The 12,799-nt window shown below is 38.8% G+C and overlaps 1 protein-coding gene across 2 annotated transcripts in view; it reads left to right on the top strand.

Annotated features, from left to right (window-relative positions):
* The window catches only part of LOC128231445 (ecdysone-induced protein 78C-like), a 59,123-nt gene that overhangs the window by 17,530 nt on the left and 28,794 nt on the right, over positions 1–12,799 (top strand). For both annotated transcript variants that reach the window (XM_052944276.1, XM_052944277.1), the window contains exons 2-3: positions 1,083–1,204; positions 2,710–2,851. In XM_052944276.1, coding sequence (XP_052800236.1) covers positions 1,083–1,204; positions 2,710–2,851 — 264 coding nt within the window. The remainder of the gene's footprint in view (positions 1–1,082; positions 1,205–2,709; positions 2,852–12,799) is intronic.

A 12,799-nucleotide genomic window follows, 5' to 3' on the forward strand; every position in this document is an offset into this window, starting at 1 on the left:
GGGTGGCTATGGTTTGTATTTAACTCGATCAGTTGGACACCGTATGATCCCATTTGATTGCCAAGATTTCGCCTAGGCTGGTAAGAAAATACCATACGATCAAAAAAAATAATCGATAATTCGTCGTCTGAGAATCTTATAACAATGACTGAAATGTTTGAATGCACTATAAATATGAATGAATCTTTGATTGTACGAAAAAAAGATAAGTAAATTAAATCCATATCCGCGTTTACTTGTTCTATTTTTAACCTACCTTCACTTGAAGACCTAGTTTAAGGAGCTCACAGTTGACAAGAAAATCGGCGATTTTCCTCAAGCAAATTAACAAAAAATAGTTGATAATTGACTGTTTGGGTAGAACATTATCACAGATTTGTAGAAATTGAAGTGCAGGATTTGTTTTCTAAAAAACGATTGTTACTTATAAACGAGTATAAAACACCAGATTTCATGGGCAAAATTGGCGGGAAAATACGGTAGTCGAAGGTAAGGAAATGATTTCAGACATTAAACAATGCTGTTTTTCCCTGACTTTTTGTAAATTATGAAACGCTTAGATATAACATAATTGTTCTGATTCAACAGAAAATTGCATGATATAGAAACTTTAAAAAAAAAAAAAAAATCCGGACCGACCGACCCTATTTTTTTTCGCCATGTCACCGGAAACACAGGTATTTTATTTTTTTTGCCTTATGGGAGGGCACATAGATTTGGATGTGATTCCGTCTGTCATTCATACCTCCAAAACCATTTGACGTAGAGTCTTAATACCTTAGGGGAACGTTGTTGAGATGATGAAGATGTGCACTTGGCATTTCGTTTGCAGCTGCACATAGTAAGGGGAGTGTCACATGGCCCTTGAATAAGCAAAAAATGGTTGGAAATAAATTAGAACTGGTGTGAAAATTTTCTTTGTCCATGAGGCAACTGGGGGCATTTGTGTCATTGTTTAGCTAACTGTACTATACTTTACTGCCGAAAATCTCTTCTGTACAAAATAGTACCTATGGTTCTTGATGGAACAGCCCCTAATAATCTATTTGATTAAATTCCAAACTTAAATTTTCTACCTTCAGAGGAGAGCAGCATCCAACCAGCTGACTCTAACTCCCCGAAGCAGCCTTTTGTGCCGTGTAAGGTGTGTGGGGACCGAGCCTCTGGTTACCATTACGGCGTCACCAGCTGCGAGGGATGCAAGGTATATGAATATGAAAATTACAATGACTGCAGTGAGAACAAAACAAATGCAGAAAATACAGGGTTAAGTGTGTATTACCCATTGCTTGAAACTCTGAAAACAGTTGTAAATGGATTGTGAGTAGAATAATGATGTAACCATGGAATTAAATATCCAGCAAATGGGACCTTTAAAAAAAGCTGTCAATTGGATTGGTGGAAATATTAAGATGGCTAGAAAAAGAATTGAATTGCATTACCTGAAAATGGCTAGAAATTGGATTGGATGGAAACTTTGCAATTGAGTGAAATTGGATTGGATGGGATTTAAATATTTTACTGCGTGTGCCTTTTGAATGGGAAAATTAGCTTGATGATTTCCAAAATTGGTTAAATAAGTTTATTGGTCCTTGCAAATAAATGAAATTAAAATGGGAATTAAAATGCTGTCCATAAAAATGCGAAGTGAGCTTAGCAAGTCTAAATTCTATAAATAATAGAGTTTGAGTTGGAACCTTTAATAGAAAGGGCTGGCAAATGGAACTGGGATGGGTCTTCAAAATTGCTGGCAAATAGTGCCAGATTAAAACCGTATATTGGCTGGAAATGGATTGGATGGGAACCTTTTAAGGGAACCCTCCCCAGGAACGGGGGGAGGGGGGGGGGGGAAATTGGCCATGTCTTTACCTTTCAGGTGGCCAGCAGTGCTGAGTGATTGCAGTTGTTTTGTTCTTGCACCAAAATAGCAGGGAATGGGCCTTACCTAGGATGTCCCCACAGTGTGCCTTTGATGGTTATTAAATTTTGACAACACTGAAAGCGATATTGCATACAGCCTGGGGTTTTTACGGTTTTGAACTAGATTGGATATTTATTGGAAATATTGTCAAGTCAATTTCAGATAGAAGTATAAAAATAATAAATTTACATAATTTTGACACTAAAGAAACAGCTAAGGTATTCATAAAAACCACAAGTATAAATGTCATTACACAATATGAATTGAACATTGGCCTTCTGCATACATGCGCTCCATTTAATAAGGCTCATTCACTGTGCACCAATAGTACCCTTTTTTGACCTAGCTCACTGCCCTTTTCAAATCCTGGCTGGAGCACTTTAACATGACTGGTATTGGAATGGGAAGGTAACCCTGAACTGGTTGAAACTATGTCAAAGCTGGCAAGAAAACTGGACTAGAATTTTATGATTTGACTTTTTTTGCAATGTAGGAAACATAAGCCGACAAGAAAAAAGACAGGACAAATATAATTGACATGACAAACAGAAAAACGCTAGCACACAGAATAATGTTCTTCTAAACAGTTTTTAAATGTCAAAACAAAAAGCTTGAACAATATACCGGTTGAAAAGGTACTTCAGTACGGAATAATTAGGTTTTCTAACAGTTTATGGATGTATTTCTAGATAAATGGTTGAGGTATGCTTTTTAAAATTCAAGTCCATTGAAATTTGTCAGTAACACCTTATAAGCCTGGATTACTGAATATATTTGTTCTTTGACAGGGATTTTTCCGTCGGAGCATTCAGAAGCAGATCGAGTATCGCTGTTTGAGGGACGGGAAGTGCATGGTCATACGACTCAACCGCAATCGCTGCCAATACTGCCGCTTTAAGAAATGTCTCGCTGTTGGCATGTCTCGAGACTGTACGTATATTTTGGGACAGGACGATATAACAATGTTAGATCTCGTTTATTAGAAAACAATTATGCAATTGTAGTTTCATGTTTCTGATATGTTGTAGTTTTGTATCATTTGATAGCATTGTTTTTGAAGGAAAAAACTACATAAGGTATACAATTTATATATTGTTCAATTCAAAATACGTATACATGCAACAAAAGAAAAAGAATGAGAGGTACTAAAATATTTTCCCCTTAAGCTGTCTTAACTGATAGTTCTTAACTTCAATGATGAAGATCTGTGTAATATTTCACGGAAATATTTATAATTAAATTCTTTACCATAATTTGACTGAGGTATGACTTGTAGCAGTTTAGATTAAGATATTTTTGTCCTGGAGCAATCACCATCTTGATCCTTCTTCCTCTTTTATGTAATATAATTAACATTTACCGGTTATAAATTGCTTTATTAATTATAATGTATTTTGGGAAATTTCTTGCTTTTATTGGGGTGAAATTCTGTTATACAAGAGGGTGTAATGAGAGGCAATAAAGACATAGTATGATAATTTATGTTAAAACACATCTGCGTCATATGTTTGATAAGATTCTTTGTCTGATCTTTCAAGTCACTTAGTGCAAGAAAGTTTTAAGGTGAAGCACTTAACTATTGCCTTACAATTTAATAAAATGCATATCTGAACCCACAAAATGATTTGTCTGTGCTGAAAGTGTCTACCTTATACCAATAATTGGAAATATTCCACCAGTATGTGGCCGCATTTGAACCCAGCTATTTTAGTCTTGATTGACAGGCGGATATCTGGTTCAGTATGTCAGTAGGGCAGCAGATATCATTACTCATGCAACCATGCCCACAGTGTGTAATATATTTCCTCTTTAGATTTTATGTGTGTAATTGGGTGCGCATGAAATATTGCATTCGGAGCTCCTCGGCCATTTTTTCAAAAACAACCTCGGATGTATGCCGGTACATCTGTTGAAGTAGTCCGTATTTTTTTGAATAAAAGCATTAATTAAATGTAGTGTTTAAGAGTTGTATTCATTGCTCTCAGTTTAAATTGATTGCCAGTGAAGTGTATTATTGCAAACATAATTACGATTCCCAAGAATTAAGTCATAAATTTTAACTACTAAATAAGATTACTACGCGATCTATTTGCAGCGGACTTAAACGTACCACTTTTTAAGTATGTAAACCGTCCATATACATCCGAGGTTGTTTTTGAAAAAATGGCCGAGGAGTTCCGAATGGAAATATTGCTGTGTGGTTTCATAAAAATTGAATTATAATTGTCAGTGGGCAACAAAGAAGTCATTGTGCTGAGTCTTGCTACATTTGATTTAAGTATCCTTTATAGCTTATGTTTGTTCACTAATAGCTTTAAAATCGAAATATCTTTGTATATATTTCAATTTAATATGTGTAGACAGTTTTAGGATTCAGATAAAGACTGTTTATTGCATTTAGGTTTTTATTGGGCAAATAATATTAAAAACCGATGACTTTTTCACATACCATGCTTATGCCAGGGTTCGAATTTAGACTCGCATACTCGCAAAATGTGAGCAACATTTACAAATTGCGAGTGACTTTTATTCAAGCTCGCAAAATTCTGCAAGTGGCTTTTTCTAGACCACAAAATGTTAAAAGGAAAGTAGAATAAACATGAACTCAACTCCCCTACGTAGTCGAGTGTAAACAGTCTATAAGTAGCATGTTTACACTACCAGTATAAAGAAGACAGTACGGAGTCACGCTCTAGTAAGTTTCCAAAAATAGAACAAATACGGAAAAGGCCGAGTTTTATCTCGAATCTTTCCGGGATGCTCCGAGGCTTGCATTATACAAAGTGAATAGGAATGACATAATCACCTAGCTCAATCATTGGCTAAATTTAGCGCTTTCGCGCACTCTCCTTTGAATATATTTTCGCCCAATTGTCAAAATGAATAGACTTCGTCGATTGATATATTTCATGGTCCAAAGTATCCAAGCTACATTAACTGTTGCCTTTTTTATTTCAAATTTATATTGTTATTGATTTTAATACTTACAGACTTAATGAAATCTGTAGCGTGCTTGTTGAATGGGTATTAAATTACCTGATGGCGAGGGTAAATATACAAAGTGAACAATGTCAAATTATTGGACAGCTTTGTTATCAAAAAGCTGCCAGCATCAGATGAGTCTTTCCGTATCCCCCAAATAGAATAAGCCATCAACAAGTTCTAGTAGTTGAGTCACTCAAGATTGATACTTTTTAATATTCATAATATGTCTTAGGTGTAAATTTCTACTTTAATTAGACAATATTATAAGGGAATAAAGCAAATAATAAAATTGCAAGTTGATTTCTCATTCTGCGAGTTGCCTCAACATGCACTCGCAAAATTTTGCGAGTGCTCCTGAAAGTTAAATTCGAACCCTGTATGCAACATTGAAAGATCTGTTAAAAACTTGTAAAACAGCTGATGTTGCATGTTGCATAACCAAGAAACAGCAAAAGGACACTGAACTACTCAAATAGGTCAGAAAAACATGTCAGACGTCCATGACATAGTCTTACTATATACGCCCCTGCAGATGCCCATGACATGGTCTTACTATATGCGACCCTACAGACACCCATGACATGGTCTTTCTACATACGACCCTTCAGACGCCCATGACATGGTCTTACTAAATACGCCCATACAGATGCCTACAACATGGTATTACTTTACATGACCCTACAGATGCCCATGACATTGTCTTACTATATATGCCCCTACAGACGCCCATGACATGGTCTTACTATATACGCCCCTACAGAGGCCCATGACATTGTCTTACTATATACGCCCCTACAGACGCCCATGACATGGTCTTACTAAATACACCCCTACAGTCGCCCATGACATGGTCTTACTATATACGCCCCTACAGACACCCATGACATGGTCTTACTATATACGCCCCTACAGACGCCCATAACATTGTCTTACTATATACGCCCCTACAGACGCCCATGACATGGTCTTACTATATATGTTTCTACAGACGCCCATGACATGGTCTTACTATATACGCCCCTACAGACGCCCATGACATTGTCTTACTATATATGCCCCTACAGACGCCCATGACATGGTCTTACTAAATACACCCCTAAAGACGCCCATGACATGGTCTTACTATATACACCCTACAGACACCCATGACATGGTCTTACTATATACGCCCCTACAGACACCCATCACATGGTCTTACTATATACACCCCTACAGACGCCCATGACATGGTCTTACTATATACGCCCCTACAGACGCCCATGACATTGTCTTACTATATACGCCCCTACAGACGCCCATGACGTGGTCTTACTATATATGTTTCTACAGAGGCCCATGACATAGTCTTACTATATATATGTCCCTACAGACGCCCATGACATGGTCTTACTATATACGCCCCTACAGACGCCCATGACATTGTCTTACTATATACGCCCCTACAGACGCCCATGACATGGTCTTACTTTATACACCCTAACAGACACCCATGACATGGTCTTAATATATACGCCCATACAGACGCCCATGACATGGTCAAACTAATATATATGTCCCTACAGACGCCCATGACATGGTCTAACTATATATACCCTTACAAATGCGCATGACATGGTCTTACTTTATACACCCTTACAGACGCCCATGACATGGTCTTACTATATATGCCCACACAGATGTCCATGACATGGTCTTACTATTTACGCCCCTACAGACGCCCATGACATGGTCTTACTATATATGCCCATACAGATGTCCATGACGTGGTCTTACTATATATGCCCATACAGACATCCATGACATGGTCTTACTTATATATATGTCCCTACAGACGCCCATGACATGGTCTTACTATATACGCCCCTACAGACACCCATCACATGGTCTTACTATATACACCCCTACAGACGCCCATGACATTGTCTTACTATATACGCCCCTACAGACGCCCATGATATGGTCTTACTATATATGCCCACACAGATGTCCATGACATGGTCTTACTATTTACGCCCCTACAGACGCCCATGACATGGTCTTACTATATATGCCCATACAGACGTCCATGACATGGTCTTACTTATATATATGTCCCTACAGTTGCCCATGACATGGTCTTACTATAATTATATGTTAGAATAGATGCCAATGACATTATTGCTTACAATATATGTCCAGGAAATATGCTAGTAAGCTTGCCGAAGGCACACTCACTTATACATTTCCTGATCTCTTACAATGAAGTTGTGCATTATATGAGGATTTTTGACAGATCCTATAAATATATATTATGTCTAGTTCCCTTTTAGGCCACAAAACATTACACCATTAAAAGAAGAAGATATGCAGTGATTTATTTCTTATGTCTGTAACTTGTTTCCATTTTTTGTGATTTGTGGATTTATTAGGCTGATCAGCCTTGGGAATATTGTCGGTCAGCAATGTAGAAAAAATATGACAAAAAGCCCAGAATATTTCATAAATAATTTTAGTTCAATCTTCTGGATTTGCTTCTCTTGTGTGATAATGGACCTCGATAATTATTATGGAGATATAGTATGTTATTCAATTTCCGAGGAGATTTCCCTGGTTTCCTCCCTGAAATGAAAATGTTCTATTGATTTCATCTGAGGGAAAAAAGCAATTTACTTGGTCCAGGGACTAATTTGGATTTCTTAATTTGGTGCACTTTTTCTCTTATGCTTGTTTCACATTTATAGAAACCTGTTTTTTTTTAACTGTAAAAGTTATTCTTTGAGAATATTTGCCAACTGTAGGATTTTCTGTATTTCAAATAAGACCACTTTTCCTTGTCTGAGATTCAGGTCAAGCAAATCTGTATCTGGGGGCTGTTGTATTAAAAAAAAAACCTATGAGTAGTTTTATGCCTAGGAGCAATTTTCAACAGTGGTACTTTCGTTGTAGTGGCCATTCGTTCGAGCATCCTAGGAGCAATTTTATGCGTAAGAGAGATTTTCAACCGATGTACTGGAGGTCCTTATATCTAAAATCCTAGGACTGATTTTGTAGGAGAGATTTTCAACGGTGTTACTGGGGGCCGTTCAACAAGAATCCTTGGCCTGATTTCATACGTAGGAAATGCAATGATTTTCTGCAGTGTAAAACTACTTTTGAAAATTTGGCCTCCAGGCTATGAATCTTGATGATATGCCCCTGCAATGTTGAATATCTGACCTAGGCTTGGAATCTAAATGATAATGCCCCCTGTAATGTTGGAAATCTGGCATAGGCTCTGAATCTCAATGATATGTCTCCTGCAATGTGGAATATCTGGCATAGGCTAAGCATCTCAATGATATGTCTCCTGCAATGTGGAGTATCTGGCATAGGCTCTGAATCTCAATGATATGTCTCCTGCAATGTTGAATACCTGGCATAGGCTAAGCATCTCAATGATATGTCTCCTGCAAAGTTGAATATCTGGCATAGGCTAAGCATCTCAATGATATGTCTCCTGCAAAGTTGAATATCTGGCATAGGCTAAGCATCTCAATGATATCTCCTGCAATGATGAATATCTGGCATAGGCTCTGCATCTCAATGATATGCCCCATGTAATGTTGAATATCTGGCATAGGCTAAGCATCTCAATGATATGTCTCCTGCAAAGTTGAATATCTGGCATAGGCTAAGCATCTCAATGATATGTCTCCTGCAAAGTTGAATATCTGGCATAGGCTCAGCATCTCAATGATATGTCTCCTGCAATGATGAATATCTGGCATAGGCTCTGCATCTCAATGATATGCCCCATGCAATGTTGAATATCTGGCATAGGCTCTGCATCTCAATGATTTGCCCTGTGCAATGTTGAATATCTGGCATAGGCTCTGCATCTCAATGATATGTCTCATGCAATGTTGAATATCTGGCATAGGCTCTGCATCTCAATGATTTGCCCCGTGCAATGTGAAATATCTGGCATAGGCTCTGAATCTCAATGATATGTCTCATGCAATGTTGAATACCTGCCATATGCTCTGCATCTCAATGATATGTCTCCTGCAATGTGGAATATCTGGCATAGGCTAAGCATCTCAATGATATGTCTCCTGCAATGTGGAGTATCTGGCATAGGCTAAGCATCTCAATGATATGTCTCCTGCAATGTTGAATACCTGACATAGGCTAAGCATCTCAATGATATGTCTCCTGCAATGTGGAATATCTGGCATAGGCTAAGCTTCTCAGTGATATGTCTCCTGCAATGTTGAATATCTGGCATAGGCTAAGCATCTCAATGATATGTCTCCTGCAATGTGGAGTATCTGGCATAGGCTAAGCATCTCAATGATATGTCTCCTGCAATGATGAATATCTGGCATAGGCTCTGCATCTCAATGATATGCCCCATGCAATGTTGAATATCTGGCATAGGCTACGCATCTCAATGATATGTCTCCTGCAAAATTGAATATCTGGCATAGGCTCTGCATCTCATTGATATGCCCCATGCAATGTTGAATATCTGGCATAGGCTAAGCATCTCAATGATATGTCTCCTGCAAAGTTGAATATCTGGCATAGGCTAAGCATCTCAATGATATGTCTCCTGCAATGTGGAATATCTGGCATAGGCTCTGCATCTCAATGATATGTCTCCTGCAATGATGAATATCTGGCATAGGCTCTGCATCTCAATGATATGCCCCATGCAATGTTGAATATCTGGCATAGGCTCTGCATCTCAATGATATGTCTCCTGCAATGTGGAATACCTGGCATAGGCTCTGCATCTCAATGATTTGTCTCCTGCAATGTTGAATATCTGGCATAGGCTCAGCATCTCAATGATATGCCCTGTGCAATGTGGAATACCTGGCATAGGCTAAGCATCTCAATGATTTGTCTCTTGCAATGTGGAATATCTGCCCTAGGCTCAGCATCTCAATGATATGTCTCCTGCAATGTGGAATATCTTGCATAGGCTCTGCATTTCAATGATTTGCCTCATGCAATGTGGAATATCTGGCATAGGCTCTGCATCTCAATGATATGTCTCCTGCAATGTGGAATATCTGGCATAGGCTCAGCATCTCAATGATATGCCCTGTGCAATGTTGAATATCTGGCAAAGGCTCTGCATCTCAATGATATGCCTCATGCAATGTGGAATATCTGGCATAGGCTCTGCATCTCAATGATATGTCTCCTGCAATGTTGAATATCTGGCATAGGCTCAGCATCTCAATGATATGTCTCCTGCAATGTTGAATATCTGGCATAGGCTCTGCATCTCAATGATATGTCTCCTGCAATGTTGAATATCTGGCATAGGCTCAGCATCTCAATGATATGTCTCCTGCAATGTGGAATATCTGGAATAGGCTCTGCATCTCAATGATATGTGTCCTGCAATGTTGAATATCTGGCATAGGCTCTGCATCTCAATGATATGTTTCCTGCAATGTTGAATATCTGGCATAGGCTCTGCATCTCAATGATATGTTTCCTGCAATGTTGAATATCTGGCATAGGCTCTGCATCTCAATGATATGTCTCATGCAGTGTTGAATATCTGGCATAGGCTCTGCATCTCAATGATATGTTTCCTGCAATGTTGAATATCTGGCATAGGCTCTGCATCTCAATGTTATGTTTCCTGCAATGTTGAATATCTGGCATAGGCTCTGCATCTCAATGATATGTCTCCTGCAATGTGGAATATCTGGCATAGGCTCAGCATCTCAATGATATGCCCTGTGCAATGTTGAATATCTGGCAAAGGCTCTGCATCTCAATGATATGCCTCATGCAGTGTTGAATATCTGGCATAGGCTCTGCATCTCAATGATATGTCTCCTGCAATGTTGAATATCTGGCATAGGCTCTGCATCTCAATGATATGCCCCATGCAGTGTTGAATATCTGGCATAGGCTAAGCATCTCAATGATATGTTTCCTGCAATGTTGAATATCTGGCATAGGCTCAGCATCTCAATGATATGTCTCCTGCAATGTTGAATATCTGGCATAGGCTCTGCATCTCAATGATATGTTTCCTGCAATGTTGAATATCTGGCATAGGCTCTGCATCTCAATGATATGTTTCCTGCAAAGTGGAATATCTGGCATAGGCTCTGCATTTCAATGATATGTTTCCTGCAATGTTGAATATCTGGCATAGGCTCTGCATCTCAATGATATGTCTCCTGCAATGTTGAATATCTGGCATAGGCTCTGCATCTCAATGATATGCCCGATGCAGTGTTGAATATCTGGCATAGGCTCTGCATCTCAATGATATGTCTCCTGCAATGTTGAATATCTGGCATAGGCTCTGCATCTCAATGATATGTTTCCTGCAATGTTGAATATCTGGCATAGGCTCTGCATCTCAATGATATGTTTCCTGCAATGTTGAATATCTGGCATAGGCTCTGCATCTCAATGATATGCCCCATGCAGTGTTGAATATCTGCCCTAGGCTCAGCATCTCAATGATATGTTTCCTGCAATGTGGAATATCTGGCCTAGGATCTGCATCTCAATGATATTCCAGCTTGCAATGTTGAATATCTGGCCTAGGCTTGGCATCTCAATGATATCCAGCCTGAAATGTTGAATATCTGGCCTAGGCTTGGCATCTCAATGATATCTAGCCTGCAATGTTGAATACCTGGCCTAGGCTTGGCATCTCAATGATATCCAGCCTGCAATGTTGAATACCTGGCCTAGGCTTGGCATCTCAATGATATCCAGCCTGCAATGTTGAATATCTGGCCTAGGCTTGGCATCTCAATGATATCTAGCCTGCAATGTTGAATACCTGGCCTAGGCTTGGCATCTCAATGATATCTAGCCTGCAATGTTGAATATCTGGCCTAGGCTTGGCATCTCAATGATATCCAGCCTGCAATGTTGAATATCTGGCCTAGGCTTGGCATCTCAATGATATCTAGCCTGCAATGTTAAATATCTGGCCTAGACTTGGCATCTCAATGATATCTAGCCTGCAATGTTGAATATCTGGCCTAGGCTTGACATCTCAATGATATCCAGCCTGCAATGTTGAATACCTGGCCCAGGCTAGGTTTCTCAATGAAAGGTTTCCTGCAATGTTGAAAATCAGTCCTAGGCTAGGATTCCCAATGAAATATCCCTTGCAAATATTTAAATCTGGCCTAAGCTAGGATTTTTCAGTGGAATGTCACTCTGCAATGTTTAAAATTTGGCCTAGGTTAGGATTTGAAATAAAATATCACCTGCAACGTTGACAATCTGGTCTAGGCTAGGATACTCAATGAAATATCCCCTATCCCCTGGTTGAGAAATGCTCCCCGCCATGTTTAAAAATCTGACCTAGGCTAGGATTCTCATTGAAATGCTCTCTGCAATGTTTAAAATCTGGCCTATGCTAGGATTCTCAATGAAATGCTTCCTGCCATGTTTAAAATCTGGCCTAGGCTAGGGTTCACTATTGAATGCCCCTGCCATGTTTAAAACTGTACTAGGATTCTCAATGAAATTCCCCGCTGCACTGTTGAAACTCCTAGTTCTAAAACTGCTCCAGTAAATGGACAATTTACTAAAGTACAAACTGACATAGAATGAATTTGTGTATATTTGCGGCTATGTTTTAGCAATAAACTGGAAGAAAATCTTCATTGATTAATAAAATAAGTAGACTATGATAACCTTAAGGTTAGGCAGGGTTATTGACCTTTCACGTGAAATGAAGTTAATGTTTTGCTCTAGGAGCAATTTTGACTTAATGAATGTTATTACTGAACATCTTTTATGATGTTATAATTATCTTTTGGATAGTCAAACACTGTTTCTTTACTTCCATGTACTGGTTCATCGGAGTAGCTGATATTTGCCTATTCAGCTCTTTAGGGTTTTTACAGTGTCTTTTATGTAGGGCATCTG

The sequence above is a fragment of the Mya arenaria genome, chromosome 4 (genome assembly GCF_026914265.1).
Source record: "Mya arenaria isolate MELC-2E11 chromosome 4, ASM2691426v1".
NCBI lineage: Eukaryota > Metazoa > Mollusca > Bivalvia > Myida > Myidae > Mya > Mya arenaria.